The sequence below is a fragment of the Carassius carassius genome, chromosome 36 (genome assembly GCF_963082965.1).
Source record: "Carassius carassius chromosome 36, fCarCar2.1, whole genome shotgun sequence".
Lineage (NCBI taxonomy): Eukaryota > Metazoa > Chordata > Actinopteri > Cypriniformes > Cyprinidae > Carassius > Carassius carassius.
This window is the reverse complement of record NC_081790.1, coordinates 29,350,286-29,372,480: the sequence shown is the minus strand read 5'-3', so window position 1 is coordinate 29,372,480 and position 22,195 is coordinate 29,350,286. Positions and strand designations below refer to the sequence as shown.

The 22,195-nt window shown below is 38.4% G+C and overlaps 1 protein-coding gene across 1 annotated transcript; it reads right to left on the bottom strand.

Annotated features, from left to right (window-relative positions):
- Positions 1-157: 157 nt before the first annotated feature.
- Positions 158-21,911, bottom strand: LOC132117550 (gamma-aminobutyric acid receptor subunit alpha-6-like). The gene is made up of 10 exons (XM_059526906.1): positions 21,699-21,911; positions 21,477-21,595; positions 21,179-21,246; positions 20,439-20,659; positions 19,817-19,899; positions 19,587-19,730; positions 19,207-19,359; positions 8,198-8,433; positions 3,425-3,672; positions 158-494 (listed from the first exon to the last, which is right to left on the bottom strand). The coding sequence occupies exons 1-10, from the start codon at positions 21,731-21,733 to the stop codon at positions 485-487; spliced, it is 1,317 nt and encodes a 438-aa protein (XP_059382889.1). The 5' UTR covers positions 21,734-21,911; the 3' UTR covers positions 158-484.
- Positions 21,912-22,195: the final 284 nt, after the last annotated feature.

Below are 22,195 nucleotides of genomic sequence, written 5' to 3'. Positions count from 1 at the left end.
TAAAAAAAGGTTGCTCCATTGCGAAAGCCCCTATGGCTGCTGTAAAGCTTGCATTTGCCAGAAAGTCTCACCTGCACATTATTGTGAGTGTCTGCAGAAATTTTTTGTTTTTTTTTTGTTGTTTTTTTTTGATGGTTGTGTGAAGGGAGGATGAGTGTGTAATTGTGTGACAGAGTCAAAACAAGTGTGCCATAACTGCCATTGCACCTTGACTGTCTTTAGGGAGGAGGAAAATCATTCTGCAGTCTGAGAGTTTCATGCGATAAGAGGTCAATACATGCTATTGGGCTGAAAGAGAGGAAAGGGGCAAAGGTGAAGAAGAGTCAACACTGTCCCCTCTCAGCACAATCACAGTTATATCTTCAGCAGCAGATCCTGAATGTGTCTCTCATCCATCCTTCCTTCCATCCATTCATCTATGCATTCGCCAGTTTAATAGATGGTCATGTATTCGGCCCCCCTTCTCTGTGATTTCTAACAGGGCTCACACTTCCCTGAGAGAGAGAGAGAGAGAGAGAGAGAGAGAGAGAGAGAGAGAGAGAGAGAAGATAAGAAAAAAAGGGCAAAAGGCACGGACCTTAAGCACCAAGTGTAAAGAAAAAGATTCACTTGTATGAAGCTATGGGTAACAAATAACACATCATAGATGCATAAACATAACATTTAACTCAGATAACAGGTTTAACAGTTTAAAACATGTTTTTTAACCACATTTGACATGGCTTGAAGACCACTGTGTTGACCGCTATTAGCAAATGTAACTGAATGTCAGCTTTTATTCTCCACATAATATTGATTTTACATCACACTGTTTAGAGTTCATCAACAAAGCAAAAGGCCTATCCAGTACGTATGGCTGAGAATGTTTCTTATTTATGTTCCAAATACAGCCATAGATTTGCTTATTTGCGTTGACAGGTTTTGGATATAGACTCTATTCTATTTGCAGCAGGCCTGGTTTTTGCAGTTATAGCAGAGTGACAATGGGGGAATCCTGGGTGGATGATAGATGGATGGATGGATGGATGGATAGATACATCTATCTTGATTTATCTATGTTAAGCTGTTGTTTAATTGTGATTGTATTTTTTCCTGTGTTGTTTGGTTTCTTTATCTTGTTCATTTATTAAAAAGCTGCAATTATAGATACGTATATGTAAATAAAAAAAAAGTAACAAACCCAAAACTAAACCCTGAGGGACACCAGCATGGACAGACCTGATATGTTTAAATAAATATCAATAAACCAATACATGTTTGTTCAATACTTTTTGGCAACCGCCATTTGCCAAGATAACAACTCTAAGTCTTCTCCTATAATGATGTTGGAGAACACCTAGCAAAATATCGGAGACCAAATATTCCAGGTCATTCGAAGGTGCATGTTAGTGCTTCACCCAGGGGTTAAAGCAAAATAAAATAAAACATTCTGATAAAAAAATTGCCTTCCTAATATGAGGTTGAAACACAGCTGTGTTTGCTTTTAGAGATGCTCAGCTGTTACTTTATTTGGATCTATTTTCATTGCCAAAACAGAGCAAAATCAGGCAACAGTGTTATAGTCAGACAACGTTAGCCACTTAATATTAATGTCTTGTTTATTGAACTTTTGTGATAAATCAGTATCACATTTGCAAACTACCTTAATAATATTTAAAAGCTGTCACTCTCGGTTTATCACGATCTGTCTATAAGAAAGCACATGCGTGAGTTCTCTTTCACTTTAAATAAGCAAGACTCAAAAGCACATGCAAGTGAAACATTACGTCATCTGTAATCGCGTTATAAGTACAGAACCTGTAGGAATAAGCTCTGTGTCACTGAGAAGCGGATGGCAGGGATGATTTTGGGTGTGCCAGCAGAACAACAACAACAGCAATGCGCTACATGTTTCTTTCCCCATCATTTTATTTTTCCAATTGACGGAAATCCATCATAGAGATGGAAAAATTCCCTGTTCTCCTTTTCGGATCACTCCACTCATTTTCTATAGGGCTCAGGCCAGGGGATGGACTGGAATTGCCACGGCAGAACCTTCATTTTGTGCTCAGTGACCCCTTTTTGTGTTAATTTTGACGTTTGTTTTGTATCATTGGCCTAATGAAAGATCCAGCCATGGCATAATCATTTCTCTGTTACAGGTAAATCATGTTAGTATGGCGCTGAAAATAAATAAATAAATAAACAGACACAAGAGTAAGTACCCACAGCACTTAAATGACATCAGTATATACGATCAATCAATCAATAAATCAATCAAATAATTGGATGACCTGGAAAGACATATGTAACAACTGTATTCAAAACATATGCATACAAACATCTATTACAGTACCTCAGACTGTGCTATGTGAGGGAGGACCCATAAAGATATAATAAATCTGCATCTCTGGTTCTCACATTACCTGCATTACCTGACATATCGTAGATGGGCAGTAATTGAATGATCATTACACCAAAGTTATGGCAAAGGTCTGCGTAAAGATGGGAAAATGGGGGATTTTGGGCTGCGCTGACATTTATTGCCTTTGATTTATGAGAAAAGCGTCAGGCACTCCACTGAAGCGAAGAGCTTATCAGCCGCAGGTAGCTTCTGTGAAACTGCCGCATACAGTATGTGTGCGTTCACACCAGCCAGCCTTAATGTCTGCTCCTGAATGAACTATTCATTAAACAGCCACCGGCAGGCTGGCATTGCCCACTTCGCTTTCTGTGTCAGACATACTGAGAGAGAGGAGATATCTTATATGTTCCCTTTGTCCTATGACAGCACTTTTATGGAGGCTTGGAGGCCTTTTTCTTTCATTCTTTTTTCCCTCTGGATTTGAGAAGAGAAAGGTGACATGAGGATAGAGAAAATCTGACCCACGTTCATTTTGTGAATGAAAAGATAAATGTAAATGAACTTCTTGGAACAAAAGTCTTTGCCCAGATTGGACTATTGCACTATTTATGTCTAGAATATTATGAAAACAATGACTCAGTTGTCAACAATGTTTTAGCACAGCAACACTTAAACATTTCAGTTTATTAGCTTATTTGAGATATTTAAACTACTGTACAATGTTTTTATTTATGAGTAACATAAACATAACTTGACGATACTTCTACATTTTGTTCTACAACGTAAATTACACACATCCATAACCAAAAAATAAATACATTTGAAGCAGTTATGTTCATTTTTGAAAACGTATGTCTTTAATAAGTAACTAGATAAGAGCGTTCGGGCTGTGAGTGTGTGCAGATACACAGCCACTGCAATTTTACTCTGATTAATAAAAGTTGTACACAGCCAGTTTTTAAGCATAGACCATCCATGTCAAAAGAAAAACAAAAAAGCTATTTTTGACCCACACATTTCTTTACATTCTTAAAAAGAATGAAAATCAAGCTCTACCGAACCAACAGAGCAGATTCCTACCTGGATTCCATAGTGTCTTTGGTGAGATAGACAATCCAGTAAACCAGGTTGAAGGCCCCGAAGGACAGCGGAAAAAGTATGCGAGAGTACTTGTCAATAATACTAGTTGTCAGCGTGTTAAAGGCAGGGACAGTGGAGCCTTGCTGATGGAGATCAGGCTGTGGAGCTCTGGAGAACCTCTCAGGAGCATCTCTTTGAGAGGCAGAGTTCAGCCTTTTCTTCAGCACACCTCCAGGGTCCAGAGGATTCTACACACAGACAGACTCATTTGTGACATGAGGACAAGCAAACAGTTATCAAAGTGACACTTTTCACATTTAAGTCTGGAACGCAGACTAGAAAGGAAACAGTGCAGCTGGTTTAATGACAGACCACAGAAAATGTTATTACAGTGATCCTTTTTGCTCCAGTGACATAAACAAACAAATACATCACCAAAATAATAATATTCACTATGATAGTGTTTCTTTTGATTTTGTTGCAAATAATTTTTTCTTGTAAAACACTTTAAAGACACTAGGGAGAGTTGTTTTGTGATGTAGTAGCAATATCTACTAGTGATGATTTATACTGCTGCATTAAAGCAAACTTGATAAAAAAGGGATCCATTAAAATATGCATTTTCCAATTTTATATACATTGTAAATTGATGCACTTTGCTATTATTTGGACATATATTTATTTATTTCAAGGATCCGATGTATCTTCTTACACCGTGATCTAAAGCTTATTTTATTTTATGATGTTATGTTATCCTGGAGGCTAACTCAACATCTACAGTACAACCAGTTAATGTCTCTGTAAAGAATTGTTGGTCTCACTTTATATTAAGGTCCAATTCTCACTATTAACAAACTATTATCTATGACTTTTGCCTCAATAAACACCTTATTTGCTGCCTATTATTAGTTAGTGAGATAGTTGTAAAGTATAGATATGGCATAGAATATGGGATCCAAAATATTCTGATGCAGAATAAAGCATTCATTTGTGCTTTATAAGTGCTAATAAACATCTAACATGCGTGTAATATGCATGCTAATAAACAACTAGTTAACAGTGAGAATTAGTCCCTAAACCAAAGTGTTACCGAACTGTTGTATGCAACAAGACAATTTATTATTTATTTTTTTCATTATTAAGAGGTCATAACCGCAAAATATGATATTCAGAGCATGTGGGCAACAATAAGATCTGTGAAATGAACTTTAATTAGTCTTTCTCTCTAAGTGAACAAGGCTATTTATGGCTTTCATTCAAAGCGCCTCAGCCCTTTTCCGGCTGGGGAAAGTTTTGGCATGGAGCAGCAGCTTTGACTCGGTTCCATCATTGAGCAGGTTTCCAAGCTGTGAGTATCAGCTGCAGATCACTGTCTCACCCAGGGAGCACCTGGCTCACGCTGCCATAAGCACGCAGCTATTTTTGACACTGCAACAGGCAGCACCTAACTCAGACTAAATACTCAAGGCAATATGATGTTTAAACACTTGTTTCCCGTCTCTGGGATCAATGTGCACCATTGCACTGTTCTCCAAAAGAGCCATCATATGTGACCCTGGACCACAAAACCAGTCATAAGGTTGCATGATTTTTTTTTTTGACAAATAAAGAATGTGAGAACAAAACAAAATGCCAATTACGAATTAGAAGTGTAAAAGAAGTAGAAGTTGTCTTCCTGTGACTCAGTGGTAGAGCATTGCTTTAGCAGTGCAAAAGGTTGTGGGTTCAATTCAATTCACATACTGTTAAAAAAATGTATAGCCTGAATGCACTTTAAGTTGTTTTGGATAAAAGCATCTGCTAAATGTAAATGTTACAAACCAAGGATTTGTAAAGAAAAATGTCGGAGGATTTCGATTTTGTCATGTTACACTGGAATCGAGGAGCAAGGAGATGCAGGAGACGCTGGAGATTTTTTAAACATGGAAATTTAATATAATAACGATAGGGAAACACAGGATCTCAAGAAGACATTTAATAAGACATTTAACAGCTGACAACGAATTCAAAGCAGGAAATATTATTTATACACAGACAAATGGGAGAACAGACTAGACACACCTGGGATCAATGAAACACATAGGAAACACCTGGGATGAAATCAATTAACATAAGCAAAAATACACACAAAACACGAGACAGAGTCTGACATAACGCCTCCCTCTGGAAGGCATGACCTCGTGCCACATAACATCCAAAAGAGAGGGGAGGGGTGGGTCGGTACTGTGGAGGTCCTTCAGGACAGACACGGGACAGTGGGCCTCCAGAGCATTACACACTCGGGGGCCATGGCAGAGCAGGGGACTTGGGAGGCCATGGCGGAACAGCCACCAAGGCCACAGCCACAGCCACAGCCCCCACCTCTGCCTCTACAGCTGGAGCCTTAATACCCCCTTCCCCCCTAAAAAAATACTTGTGGAAATTTACAGCACTGTACTCGAGGCCTGCTGCCCTCCCTGGGCTAAACTGGGAATTAGGAGCCCTCCCTGTGCTTGATGGTGGATCAGGAGCCTTCCCTGGGCTTGACGGATGATCAGGAGCCCTCCCTGGGCTTGACTCGGGAACAGGAGCCTATCCTGGGCTTAACTCGGAAACAGGAGCCCATCCTGGGCTAAACTCGGGAAAAGGACCCCATCCTGGGACTAACTCGGGAACAGTGCCCACCCTGGGCATAACACAGGAACAGTAGCCCATCCTGGGCTATGCTCTGAGACTGGAGGAGCGGGCACTTAAGGACACTTGAGGGCGCTCTTGAAGGTGCTTTCGAGGAGCGGACACTAGAGTGAGTTTTGGGAATGGCTGGCTTGGCGCATTTATGTTCGTTGGGCTTGCCATATTAATGTTCGTTGAGTGGGCCGTGGACGGCGGTCTTGAAACAGGAACTGTAGGCTGACTAGACTCGCAAAATGCTGGCAGATGGGTCCCGGATCGGGATCAGAGGCTCTCCAGACAAGGGATGGCTGCATCCTTCCAGCCGAGGTTGGTGGTGTCTGGGAGCTCCGCGGGGCAATGGTATGTCATCCCGATCAGGAAAAGCGTCACCAGGGTTTCCCCCTCGAGGGAGCTGGCAAGGGCGAGCGGCACAAATTTTTGCCCTTGCATAACTGATCAGGTCGGGGCTCTCCTGAGCCATGGTGATAAACATCGCTCGTTCATCCATTTTTATGATGCTAAAAGAATAACAGAAGACTTCTAAAACAAACAAAAACAGGAAAAAAAGGTGTTGCTTACTTTATAGGTCGGCTGTTCTGTCATGTTATACGGGAATCGAGGAGCAAGGAGACGCAGGAGATGCTGGAGATTTCTTCAACAAGAATTTTAATATAATCACGGTGGGGAAACACAGGATCTCAAGAAGACATTTAAGAAGACGTTTAACAGCCGACAGCAAACTCAAAGCAGGAAACACTATTTATACACAGACTAGACACACCTGGGATCAATGAAACAGATAGGAAACACCTGGGATGAAATAAATTAACATGAGCAAAAAAATAAAAATAAATAAATAAAAATAAAAAAACAGCACAGAGTCTGACAGATATAAGCCAAAAGGTTTTCCTTTGCTAAAGTAAGGCAGATTTGCTTATTTTGCTCCTATAAACAAACTCGCGAGACTAGCATACCTCAGAGGTGTGCACGCTGAGCATATTATGTACTACATCCTCAACCAGAATGGACAGATAACAGAAGTGAGAGAAAAGTATTTATTATTTTGAAATATGGATATTTTTCTTACAAAAACACATGGATTCGCTAGAGGGGGCCTTTATTATCCTGGAGCCACCTGAGGCACGTTTTATTATGAATGTGTGAGCTTCATTTGATGAATGTGGACTGTTCCACTGCATTACCCACTGACTACAGCAATATAGCTTGGAATAGCCAGGATAATTTTCAATATATTCTCTGACTGGATTCGTCTGAAAGAAGAAAGTCATATACACCTAAGATGCTTCAAGAGCGAGGAAAACACAAGCTAATTTTCATTTTTGGATGAACTAACCCTTTTAACAACTATCTTACTGACTATTAATAAGGAGCAAATTAAGAGCTTACTGAAACAAAAGCTGGGGTTAATAGTTGGTTAATAGTGAGAATTGATACCCAAATTAAAGGCTGACCCCAAATGAATGTAAAATGCCACTCAAAACATTTAAGCATCCCAGCCAGGACAACATTTCTCAACCAGTGGGGTGAGTTTGGGACAAGCCTATTGGTTTTGTCCTATTAATAGTGGAGTATTCAGGAAACCTGCTGGAAAATGTATTATCTGGTAATAGTGCAAATAACACTGGTGTAAAGAACACTATGGGACCAATTACTGTAGATTTGTTTTTACACCACCAAGAAGCCAATGGAAGTCTTAATGAAGTCAAGGTTGAGCTGAGCAAACCACTTCCAAACTCCTACAATTCTGAACAAATCCGAGCCATAGTCTCTGTCATTACGCCTGTGACTTTACACATGATGGAACTGTGACTTCACACAGTAATTTACTCGCTCCGGGCAAGTGTACGATGGCATTGCGTCTAATGCCTCCAGCAGTCATGAGAGACACAGAGGATAGATCTCCTCGCTTTGAGCCTGGCATGCTTTTGCTTGGATGTTTTGTTACATTGAACTGATTATATAATCTGCAGCAGTAAAAAGGCTAGGGAGGCCACTGGCTGTCTCCTTTCGTCTAGTGTGCCTGTTATCAGCTAAAACGAGAGTGAACCATGAAAGGGAGAGAGAAGAGAGGCTGGAGTGAATGGAGGTACAAATAATTACCATAACAAGTTCTCCATCACTTCTGACTGCAGCACAAGCCATGCTGGCCCGCCGAAGCTCCTTATTGGCCTGCAAGGTGGAGAAATAGTTGACAGCGGCGAACTCGATAAGGGCTGAGAAGACGAATGCGAAGCAGACGGCGATGAACCAGTCCATGGCGGTGGCATAGGAGACCTTGGGTAACGAGTGGCGAGCGCTAATGCTCAGCGTGGTCATGGTTAGTACTGTGGTGATGCCTGTCAGGAACACATGAACACAAAATCCAGTTAGCTTGACTGATCTTAGAAAGTCTTGGTAAAAAATCTGTTCTGTTCTCAGTGGATTAGGTTAAACTTTACCTCAGTTCAAAACAAACCCACACATGAATGAAAATTAATTCATTCAAAAATGAAAATTCTGTTATTGTTATTATTCACAACTGACACCCAAAATGGTTAAAAGCCTTTTGAATGATGATGAATTCTTATTTGAAAATTTGAAATATGTTAATCCTACTAACTAATTATTAACTATGACTTGCCCCAATAAACTCTTAATTCGCTGTTTAGTTAGTGAGGGAGCTGTTATGTATGGAGTGGATTAAGGGATCTAAAATATGCTCATACAGAATAAGACATTGATATATGCTTTATAAGTACTAGTGAACATGCAATATGCATGCTAATAATAAGCAACTAGTTAATAGTGAGAACTGGTCCCTAAAAAAATTGTCTAGGAGCTTTTAAAATATTTTGTAAATGCATTTCGTCAGACTAATGACACTGTCTAAGGCAACACAAGGAACAGGTTACTACAATTCAGATGGCCAATTAGTCATTTTGTTTCCATTTGCACTTTGTAATAGTAATTATGAAAGCTGTGTTACGAAACCTATAGTATTCTTTCTTTCTTCTTTTTTCCAAAGCACCTATACAAACCTAAAAACCTAAAAACCATCCCAAACCTATCTCACCCCAGTAGGGTTCAAGATAATAGAAATCTAAAACTGGAATCTAGATACAATATAATTATGATGAAAATAACTGGATAAATAAATAATAAAAAAGAAAATGCAGGGCTATAAAGAAGATAAAACTGTTTGAAACCTATATCTTTCTAGATGCTGTTTAACATCTAAAGTCCAACAAGAGACGTGTTGTGGTTCTGTGTCTTTGTACTCTAGTTTTGTTGTGTGGACTCTTAATTTGTAGTTTTGCCTTGTGTTCATGTTTTCCCTGATGGTTTGCACATGTTCTATATTAATCTATTACCCCAATTTGTATAAACAGTCTTTGTGTTTCTTGTATTTCTGGTCTGGCCTTGTTCATATGTGGATGTCATGTTGGTAGACTCAGTTCTGTCTCTTGGTTGGCCTCTTTCCTGTACCCTTGTTGTTGTTGTTGTTATTATAGTCATTTTATAATGGATCATAGAGACCAATGGGCCGCTGGTGCATCTTGGCTCTACTGAATAGGTCATTTACTGAAAGCTCTGCATGAACTCTCGTGGAATAGCTTCAGGATAAATAATAGGCATTAGTACGGTAAAGGCTGAAAAGCCTTTGAGTTTCAAAGTGATTTGCCCAAAAATATATCAGAAAACATTATCTAATAAGCTTTGTGCTCATTTATTTTACATCTAATGCAACACATCTTTTTTTCAAGTGTTGATTCATTTAATAAAATAGATGTATAGAATAGTCATCCAAAGGCAAGGTGTTTTTATTTTATGAGACAAGAATGGCCTTTTTATATTTCATTCAGTTGGAATGCGCCCACATAAATAAATGTATAACATTTGCATTATAATTTTGTATGTATACAAATTATACATACAAAACCAATAGAAAAATATTATGTGATTTCTCATTGCATCCTCGTAGTCAAGTACTTTATTTTCATTATGTAACACATCAAAATGTATCTTGTGATAGCTGTCTAGATTACTGATTTCTTTCAATGCCATTCATTTCATTGCAATTAATTAATAAATTAGTTAAAGTACCGTAAGGGCTTCTGAATAATAAATAATCATTTTTCATGAGATAAAACATACATTCCAAAGAATATTCATTCATTCATTCATTTAAATCATTGCTGCCAGAAAAGCCTTCAAATTTCAAGTGAACTGGAATTCAATATCAGATGGGCAAGAAAAAATTGTCCATAAGATGTGAAGTCTGATGTGCAAGATGACTGTAGTTCTGCTGTTTACCTTACTCAAAGGAGTACAAACACCAAAAATGACCTGATATTTGGGTACGATTAGAAGAGATCTTTTCATAACAGACTGAGAAAAAATGGCCTGGGTTGCAGCTCCCATTATATTCTGTTGAGAGCAAACTTTATGACATAGCAAGTCATATGCTGTCACTTTAATTTATACACACACACACACACACACATACACACAAGTAAAACAAATCTGGTCTCTCTTGCATTTTACACCCTTTCTGCGTCACCTTCTCAAAACCTGTTACTTTAAGGGCAAAGGTGTTGCTGATCCAATCTGCCGAGCTCTCCATGTCAGGACTGGCCTACTGTGTTCATGTTGGCCTGCTGTGGGTAATCTATAGGGCAGCTTATGGTCACTGGGTCGAGCAGATATTAGATACGTTTTCTCTCCCAAAAAGATACTACATTCAAGAGAAGGAGTATCTGCTATGAGGACAGTAATGATTAAACATACCCAGGCCTTAATAGAGACATCAACATTTTATGGCAAGCACAAAGCTTGATTCTAGATGACTGAGCCCTATAGAGACAAAACAGGAGTCCATTATAAATGGACCTTATGGGAAGCTGAGCTATCAGGGATCAGGTTTGCTTGTCTCACCCAGTAATAAAATTCAATATAGACAGAACTGGATAAACTTAAATAAACACTATGCCTTAAAGGTATATTTCACAGTAATCATCATTTATTAACTTTCATGTATTCCAAACCTGTGTGATTGTCTGCATGATGAACAAAGGTTGTCAAGTTCTAAATCACAAAAAGTGCCTGTGATGAGTGGGGCGGGGCCGAGAGCCGTGGGAACAGGAGCAAGGCCGGTGGAGTGATTGGAAATAAGCGAGTCCCACGGAGGAGATGGAAGGATATAAAAGAGGAGCGACGACAGTGAAGGACGAGAGAGGAGCAGATCTGGGTTTTAGTTGTGTTTGTTTTTATTTGTGCGCGTCAGTCGTCCGTGAGGGGCTGACGCGCTGTTTTGTGTTTATCTTGTCATTAAAGTCTTTATTTGATTGTCCGCCGGGTTCCCGCCTCCTTCTTCCCGATGATTATGAAGGATTTACTGTTACAGTGCCATAAAAGAATAATAGTTCATAGAGCACAAACTCTATATTCCAAGTCTTTTGATGCCACACTCTAAAAAATGCTGGTTAGTTTCAACCCAACTTTGGGTCAAATATGGACTAACCCAGCTGTTGGGTTAAATTTTGTAATTAAATGTTTAACCCAAAAGTTGGGTTAGTCCATATTTGTTAGTCATATCTTTTTTGAACAGCTCTTTTCCCAGGTGTTCAGTAGAATCTGATTGATTCCCAAAAGCATCATTAGCCTAAGCAAATCGCAGAAAAAAAACAAAACATGTACCAATGAACATGCAATGCTTTTGGGAAATGCAGGAAAGTATAATTCCTTACAGATGGGACATAAAAACATTTTTATGTCTAAAATGCTCTTGAATAGGTCAATGGACAAACTCTAATCTCATAACTGACACTCATATAAATATCGGTATAGCTCTCTTTTCAACCACTATAGAGACTGTGTCTGTTCCCCGAACTAGAAAATACAAAAAACGTCCAAACCAAGTTAAGATTAACAATTTAATTGAGGTTCAACAAATAAAAAACAGAAGCAATATGGATAAACAAATGATAAAGCTTGGCTTATTGAATATCAGATCCCTTTCTACGAAAACACTTTTTGTAAATAATATGATCACTGATCATAATATAGATGTACTCTGTTTGACAGAAACCTGGCTAAAACCTAATGATTACATTATTTTAAATGAGTCCACCCCCCAAGATTACTGTTACAAACATGAGCCACGTCTAAAAGGCAAAGGTGGAGGTGTTGCTTCAATTTATAACAACGTTTTCAGGATTTCTCAGAGGGCAGGCTACAAGTATAACTCGTTTGAAGTAATGGTACTTCATATAACATTATCCAAAGAAACAAATGTTAATGATAAATCCCCTGTTATGTTTGTACTGGCTACTGTATACAGGCCACCAGGGCACCATACAGACTTTATTAAAGAGTTTGGTGATTTTACATCCGAGTTAGTTCTGGCTGCAGATAAAGTTTTAATAGTTGGTGATTTTGATATCCATGTTGATAATGAAAACGATGCATTGGGATCAGCATTTATAGACATTCTGAACTCTATTGGTGTTAGACAACACGTTTCAGGACCTACTCATTGTCGAAATCATACTCTAGATTTAATACTGTCACATGGAATTGATGTTGATGGTGTTGAAATTATTCAGCCAAGTGACGATATCTCAGATCATTATTTAGTTCTTTGCAAAATTCATATAGCCAAAATTGTAAATTCTACTTCTTGTTACAAGTATGGAAGAACCATCACTTCTAACACAAAAGACTGCTTTTTAAGTTATCTTCCTGATGTATCCAAATTCCTTAGCATATCCAAAACCTCAGAACAACTTGATGATGTAACAGAAACTATGGACTCTCTCTTTTCTAGCACTTTAAATAAAGTTGCTCCTTTACGCTTAAGGAAGGTTAAGGAAAACAGTTTGATACCATGGTATAATGAGCATACTCGCACCCTAAAGAGAGCAGCCCGAAAAATGGAGCGCAGCTGGAGGAAAACAAAACTAGAGGTATTTCATATTGCTTGGCGGGAAAGTAACATATCCTACAGAAAAGCATTAAAAACTGCTAGATCCGATTACTTTTCTTCTCTTTTAGAAGAAAACAAACATAACCCCAGGTATTTATTCAATACAGTGGCTAAATTAACGAAAAACTAAAGCCTCAACAAGTGTTGACATTTCCCAACACCACAGCAGTAATGACTTTATGAACTACTTTACTTCTAAAATCGATACTATTAGAGATAAAATTGCAACCATTCAGCCGTCAGCTACAGTATCACATCAGAGCGTGCACTATAGACCCCCTGAGGAACAGTTCCACTCATTCTCTACCATAGGAGAGGAAGAATTGTATAAACTTGTTAAATCATCTAAACCAACAACATGTATGTTAAACCCTATACCATCTAAGCTCCTGAAAGAGGTGCTTCCAGAAGTCATAGATCCTCTTCTGACTATTATTAATTCCTCATTGTCATTAGGATATGTCCCCAAAACCTTCCAACTGGCTGTTATTAAGCCTCTCATCAAAAAACCACAACTTGACCCCAAAGAACTAGTTAATTATAGACCAATCTCGAATCTCCCTTTTCTGTCCAAGATACTAGAAAAGGTGGTATCCACACAATTATATTCCTTCTTAGAGAAAAATGGTATATGTGAGGATTTCCAGTAAGGATTTAGACCGTATCATAGTACTGAGACTGCTCTCCTTAGAGTTACAAATGATCTGCTCTTATCATCTGATCGTGGGTGTATCTCTCTATTAGTTTTATTGGATCTTAGTGCTGCGTTTGACACAATTGACCACAACATTCTTTTGCATAGACTTGAACACTTTGTTGGCATCAGTGGAAGTGCATTAGCATGGTTTAAATCGTACTTATATGACCGCCATCAGTTCGTAGCAGTGAATGAAGATGTATCCTATCGATCACAAGTGCAGTATGGAGTACCTCAAGGCTCAGTACTAGGGCCGCTACTCTTCACGCTTTATATGTTACCCTTGGGAGATATCATCAGGAAACATGGTGTTAGCTTTCACTGTTATGCTGATGATACTCAGCTTTATATTTCTTCGCAGCCCGGTGAAACACACCAATTTGAAAAACTAATGGATTGCATAGTCGATATAAAAAACTGGATGACGAGTAATTTCTTACTGCTAAATTCTGAAAAAACATAGGTGTTAATTATAGGACCTAAAAACTCTGCTTGTAATAAACTAGAACACTGTCTAAGACTTGATGGTTGCTCTGTCAATTCTTCGTCATCAGTTAGGAACCTAGGTGTGCTATTTGATCGCAATCTTTCCTTAGAAAGCCACGTCTCAAGCATTTGTAAAACTGCATTTTTCCATCTCAAAAATATATCTAAATTATGGCCTATGCTCTCAATGTCAAATGCAGAAATGTTAATCCATGCATTTATGACCTCAAGGTTAGATTATTGTAATGCTTTATTGGGTGGTTGTTCTGCACGCTTAGTAAACAAACTACAGCTAGTCCAAAATGCAGCAGCAAGAGTTCTTACTAGAACCAGGAAGTATGACCATATTAGCCCGGTCCTGTCAACACTGCACTGGCTCCCTATCAAGCATCGCATAGATTTTAAAATATTGCTTATTACTTATAAAGCCCTGAATGGTTTAGCACCTCAGTATTTGAATGAGCTCCTTTTACATTATAATCCTCTACGTCCGCTAGGTTCTCAAAACTCAGGCAATTTGATAATATCTAGAATATCAAAATCAACTGCAGGCAGCAGATCCTTTTCCTATTTGGCGCCCAAACTCTGGAATAACCTACCTAACATTGTTCGGGAGGCAGACACACTCTTGCAGTTTAAATCTAGATTAAAGACCCATCTCTTTAACCTGGCATACACATAACATACTAATATGCTTTTATTATCCAAATCCGTTAAAGGATTTTTAGGCTGCATTAATTAGGTAAACCGGAACCGGAAACACTTCCCATAACACCCTATGTACTTGCTACATCATTAGAAGAATGGCATCTACGCTAATATTTGTCTGTTTCTCTCTTGTTCCGAGGTCAACGTGGCCACCAGATCCAGTCTGTGTCCAGATCAGAGGGTCACTGCAGTCATCCGGATCCAGTACGTATCCAGACCAGATGCTGGATCAGCACCTAGAAAGGACCTCTACATCCCTGAAAGACAGTGGAGACCAGGACAACTAGAGCCCCAGATACAGATCCCCTGTAAAGACCTTGTCTCAGAGGAGCACCAGGACAAGACCACAGGAAACAGATGATTCTTCTGCACAATCTGACTTTGCTGCAGCCTGGAATTGAACTACTGGTTTCGTCAGGTCAGAGGAGAACTGGCCCCCAACTGAGCCTGGTTTCTCCCAAGGTTTTTTTCTCCATTCTGTCACCGATGGAGTTTCGGTTCCTTGCCGCTGTCGCCTCTGACTTGCTTAGTTGGGGACACTTCATCTACAGCGATATCGTTGACTTGATTGCAAATAAATGCACAGACACTATTTAACTGAACAGAGATGACATAACTGAATCCAATGATGAACTGCCTTTAACTATCATTTTTGCATTATTGACACTGTTTTCCTAATGAATGTTGTTCAGTTGCTTTGACGCAATGTATTTTGTTTAAAGCGCTATATAAATAAAGGTGACATTGACATTCAACCTCAAACTGATGTCTTTCACAGATAATTATAACTTGACCTTTCATCTCCACAATCTAATTATAAAAAAACTTCACAGAATATTCAATTTCAGCTTTAAATCAAATGTTAATATCTACAAACCCAATTCCAAAAAAAGTTGGGACACTGTACAAATTGTGAATAAAAAAGGAATGGAACAATTTACAAATCTCATAAACTTATATTGTATTCACAATAGAATATAGATAACATATCAAATGTTAAAAGTGAGACATTTTGAAATGTCATGCCAATTATTGGCTCATTTTAGATTTCAAGAGAGCTACACATTCCAAAAAAGTTGGGACAGGTAGAAATAAGAGGCCAGAAAAGTTAAATGTACATATAAAGAACAGTTGGAGGACCAATTTGCAACTTATTAGGTCAATTGGCAACATGATTGGGTATAAAAAGAGCCTCTCAGAGTGGCAGTGTCTCTCAGAAGTCAAGATGGGCAGAGGATCACAAATTCCCCCAATTCTGTGGCGAAAAATAGTGGAGCATTATCAGAAAGGAGTCTCTCAGAGAAAATTTGCAAATAGTTTGAAGTTATCATCATCTACAGTGCATAATATTACCCAAAGATTCAGAGAATCTGGAACAATCTCCTTGCATAAGGGTCAAGGCCGGAAAACCATACTGTATGCCCATGATCTTTCGGGCCTTAGACGGCACTGCATCACATACAGGAATGCTACTGTAATAGAAATCACAACTTGGGCTCAGGAATACTTCCAAAAAACATTGTCGGTGAACACAATCCACCATTCCATTCGCCGTTGCTGGCTGAAACTCCATAGGTCAAAAAAGAAGCCATTTCTAAACATGATCCAGAAGCGCAGGCGTTTTCTCTGGGCCAAGGTTCATTTAAAATGGACTGTGGCAAAGTGGAAAACTGTTCTGGTCTGATGAATCAAAATTTGAAGTTCTTTTTTGGAAAACTGGGATGCCATGTCATCCGGACTAAAGAGGACAAGGACAACCCAAGTTGTTATCAGCGCTCAGTTCAGAAGCCTGCATCTCTGATGGTATGGGGTTGCAGTCCCCAGACATTTGCAGACTGTTATAAAAAGGAGAGGGGATGCCACACAGTGGGAAACATGGCCTTGTCCCAACTTTTTTGAGATGTGTTGATACCATGAAATTTAAAATCAACTTATTTTTCCCTTAAAATGATACATTTTCTCAGTTTAAACATTTGATCTATTTTGTCTTCTGAAAAAAAAAATATTGAAATGTGAAACTTCCATATCATTGCATTCTGTTTTTATTCACAATTTGTACAGTGTCCCAACTTTTTTTTGGAATCGGGTTTGTAGACAGATCCTATTTACAAGAGAACATGTTTACAGATCCTGAGCATGAATGGAAATGTATAAAGTAAACACAACTCCTAGGGGTAAAAACATGCTTTTAAGGGCAAAAGGTTGGTCCAAATTAACCTCAGTCAGTTCCATCTCTGAACCCGATGCTCTGGGTTATTTCAGCTTTTAGTGGAAGAAACAACCACAATGGATATGGACAGTGAGTGCCTCTGACTATTCAATTCTACTCTCTAAAGCAAGTCATTTGTTAGAACTCTCACTGCATTTCTTTTTTACCCTATATTATTTTTTCTTTCACATCTCTTTTCACAGGAATTATACTTTCACCTTAGAACTGAGACAGAACTGAGAAACACACTGTAGGTTGCTCACCTCTCCACATGAGCAGTGCTTGCTTGCAGAAACAACTCCTCTGACATGGTGTATCTCACACCTCACTTAGAGCAAAGACATTTTCATATTAAAGTTGTGACTTTATCAGCAAAACATGAACGTATCCCAATTAACACATTTAAAGTTCGCCCAAAAACTAAACCGACATCATTTACTCAGCTTCATGTTGTTCCAAATCTGTATGAATCTCTTTCTTCTGTTGAACACAAAATGTATATATATATATTGAAGAATGTGTTTTCTGTAGTGGAAGTAAATGGCTACCGTCCAGTGTTACACACAATCTTCAAAATATCTTTTTTTTGTGTTCAAAAATGGGTGAGGAAATTATGACAGAATGCTCAGTTTTGGGTGTCTGCAGTTCAAAACATGCTTATAATCTTAATCTTTGCATAGGAGTATATCTTGCTCCAAACAAGAAACATTTCCTCAGAAAATTCAAATAGTAATTTCCAAAAACGTTTTACCATCTTACACATATGGAATATGACAGCTTGCAAGGGATTTAATTGTTTCATGCTGATGTGTTTTTCATAAAGAGAAAAAAACACTTTAGCTGTAGGTTATAGACAGATACACTCCTAATTGCCCAAGAAGCTCATTCTAATGGTCTCATTCAAACACAAGTGGGAGACCACAAAGACAGATGATTCATTCGTGCATATACATTAAGTAATTAAGTAAAAGTTAAGATACTGAAAAGTCTGGTTCATTCAAAGTTAAAATAAAATAAACAGTACAACTATATACTGTATTTGCATCCACTGAAACATGTATTGTTCTTCTCATGTTTCTGTTTGGAAATGAGGGCAAACAGAGGAAGACAAGGAAGAGGATCTCAGTATGTTTGCTTTTATCTTACACCACCACAAAACAAGGGCCAAGCACTTTAAGTGATTTAGGAGCATTGCCAACAGCTGCCAAGAAGAGTGCATTAAGATAATGAAGCAATGGAGATCTACATAAAAAAGCAACAGAAAATGTGCATTATCTCATCAAGTTATAAAAGACTGAGTATCAAATTTGTCTGGTTTCTTTTCTGTTTATGAAGAAAGACTTTGATGTATATTTATGATGGCACCATTTGTATGAGTACAAAAATGATACTTTCAGTATCAGTATCACAACGTCCAACTATTCACTTTAAATTGTACTGTACCAATATAGATTAATTTGTTTCAAATCTGGTGTATTTAAAATACAAACACCTTCTGCTTTCTGTGGCTCAGTTCCAAGACTTAGTGAATTGCTTTGCACTCCACAGCCTACATGGACAGCATCCTCATATTCGACAGCAGTGGCAACTTATAACGTTCAGCATTAGTTTGTTCACTATGAATGAAGAACAAATAGGTAAACCAGTCTAAATAGCCTTAGTAAAATGATTCAGTAGTGTCAAAAGTCTGTTTAATGATATTGTTTACTTATAAGTGATTTCTATCACTTCGTTCACTGCCTGGGTTGTTTTCACTGAGCTTGTTGCTGTGCATGCTAGGATTGCATTCTGCATGAGGAAAACATTGAAACTTGGCCAAAAAAGGTCATAATGATCTTAGAAACAGCCTTAACGTCAGGAAACAATGATCTATTGTGCCTTAAAATGCTGCATCTCACTAGGTCTAAAATACAAGGTCTCATTTCTAATCTGATTTTGTGTCCATACCGTAAAATGCCATGCACTTTAGTATTGGCATATTGGTGCTTGCACAATGAGCCCCACATATGAACAATTAAAAAAGGAAATAAAATACAGTGGCTTACCAAACACAGTTCTGGCCGGTACTGACTCTTTGTCGATCCAGAAGGAGACCTGTGCTAGGATCACAGTCATAATGCAAGGGATGTATGTCTGGATCAAGAAGAAACCCATCTTCCTCTGCAAGTGGAAGTACACCGTCATGACTATGTATTCACCTATGAGAGATGGATATGGGACATTAGTGGAATAGGCAATCCTAAACTACAAACCATAGATTCTGTACGAACACATTCAAGACAAAAACCCATTTCAACACATATTCAACCCATATGTTCAAGATTGATTGAAATCATTACAATTTTTTAAGAGGTTTGCATTAAGAATTGGTGCTCGGCAAACCAGAACACATTTGTCACTGAATCATCTGTCCCAAAGCTCATACCTGTGTTTGACTTTAGCCTCTCACTAGACACCGTCTGTCCAATGAGATCATACTGAAGCAGGCTGGAACTCTCCTGAGGAACCTCCACTGAAAATAACGGCCCTTTCTTCCACGTGTAAACAATCTCACTCATTGGATAGGCATCTATATTAGACACAGATCGAGACTGAAGTCAGTCATACCAGTAAATCCATGCAATGGGAAAATGTGCCATTTTACAACATACTTACAGCTGCCGAATTTCAAAGGACATGAATGTCCATCCATTGGAAAATTTATCAGCCGCATGGGACACTCAGCATTGATGGTTAACCTGATAACATTAAAAGCATCACATTAAATTTATGTAAAATAACAGATGATTTTCTTCAACTCTACAGTGAGTTCCAAACCTGTATGAGTTCTTTCTCCTGTTGAAAACAAATAATGATAACTGAAGAATGTTGGTAACCAAACAGTTACTGGTAGCCATTAACTTCCATAGTACGGAATAAAAATACTATGGCTACCAGAAACTGCAACATCCTTCAAAATATCATCTTTTGTGCTCCACAGAAGAAAAAATACAGGTTTGGAACCACATGAATCTTTACCTTTGCACTGATTTTAACACAATTTATTCTACAACTTTTATTATCAGCATTAAAAATGTTAAGCATACATGCATATTTACAGTTATCCAGTGAATGGTGTATAATAGAATGTAATTTATTTTTATTTATTTTTTTTTTTTCTGTGAAATTCTAGGAAAGAATGTGTGTTATTAAGAGTTTAATTTCTACTGTCATTTTAAAGAGCAAGTGTGCAGTGCATCTTTGAGTGGGAGAGCAAATGTTTTGGCACACAGGTTACCTCATGGTGTACAGAATAGTTCCGTTCTGCATGATGCGGAACAGCTTGTTGGGGGTGGTCATGTTGTGCGAAATAGAACGTTTGCCATTTCGGAAGAAAGTGTCCGGTGTCCAAATCTTGCTGACCATTAGGTTGTTGAGACGCAGGATCTCAATGGGGCCCTCAAATTTCAGCCGGTCGTCTATCCAGGTTTGCCGAAAAAATACATCCATTGTGTATTCCTGAGAAATGGTTTTAAAGGTTTTATAAGATGTAGTTTTTGTGACTGCAGTTTGAAATCAGCACAAATACATTTTCCATGTGCAGAGCATGTGCAAAAATAGATATATAAAGTAATAAAGCAAAGTGTCATCAGGTATGTATCTGATTCAGGCTGGTATACAATCACTGTGGAATGGTATTTTGTATCTATTTTCTTTTTTCACTAATCTTGGAGGGGACTTATCTATACTGTCTTTCGGATTGTCACAGTGGATCACATGGCAAGCGACGTGGCTTTGGACATTATAGAAAAATAGTGTAGTGTGTAACAGAGGAAAGAAAGCCGAGCCGGGACCCTCACTGTCAGGGATTGTCAACCAGATTAAAATCCCTAAGCTGCTATAATGACATCCTGCCCAAATGTCAGAATAATGAAGCCAGACCCGGGATGACTAGAGGCAGTGGGCATAGAAAACATGCAATTATGGTGGATTTATGTTTGCCTGTATCAAATAAATATAATTGCTTTACTCACATACCATTTCCACATCAGAAACAGGACCAAAGCTGGTGACAAAGATGTCCGTTTTAACCTCTGTGACAGGACCTATAGTTTATTTTTTAGTTTAACATAAAGAAAGGAGGAAAAAATCTTTAGTTTATTCATAACACATATTTTAAACAACATCGACTTGCAAAGTGATAAGGCAGTTTCTGGTGAAGAACTTGTTAAAGTCTCAGCTGCAAAGTACATAATCGTTTTATTTCTGGTGAAATTTGGATTCAACTCTCTAAAGTAAGACTTTAATATATGAAGTGATGCCAGCAATTGCCTACCTCCAAATCCAGGTCGAAGTCTGTTGTCATATCCATCTAATAATCTGTCCAAAATGCGCGTAATATTATCCAAATATATCCTCGTCTCGGTTGGCGGATTTGCCAACACCTGACCAACACTGCAAACAGACTCACAACTTTATTTCCATTTTCACACACGAACGAGCAAAGCTGAAAAATAAACACGCATGCAAAGTCCGATAAAAACACATTGCTACTTACAAAAACAGGAAAATACATGAGCGTATCCAAGTCATGCTTTGCGCGCGCTCTCTTTCCAAGTGTCCCCTTGTCAACTAGTGTTAGTTGTATGTCCCATAATGTATGTGTGCGAAAAGAGCTGGTGCGGTTGCGAGGCTTGTGTGCGTTAATCTCGAAGCTTTTATGCGTGAAGTCTTGCTGGAGTTCCTCAGTGGGGTTACGCTTCTTCTGACTCACTCTGATGGAAAACTAAAGCGCTTTCAAAGAGGCGGAGTAGATGGAACCAAAAGACTTTGACAATGATCGAATAAAGCATTATGAGAGATTAGAAGAGAACGATAGAGTTGTCAGGGAATTATCCGAAGATTTGGGAAAAAGCGCGAACGTTCTGTTGTTTGAGTTTGCGCTATGGTCGGTGTGCTGTCTCAAACTTTGATCATTTGTTGATGTTCATTCAAAAATCGAGAATTGCATGACTCTTTAAACAATATATCTTTACAGGCATAATTCAATTTGAA

Bases quoted from the DNA above. Each gene is read 5' to 3' on its own strand.
- LOC132117550 (XM_059526906.1), bottom strand. From the start codon at position 21,733: ATGACTTGGATACGCTCATGTATTTTCCTGTTTTT. The intron at 21,247-21,476 runs GTAGGCAATTGC...AATAAACTATAG, and splicing joins ACTTCGACCTGGATTTGGAG to GTCCTGTCACAGAGGTTAAA. The intron at 19,731-19,816 runs GTAAGTATGTTG...TGTCTAATATAG, and splicing joins TCCTTTGAAATTCGGCAGCT to ATGCCTATCCAATGAGTGAG.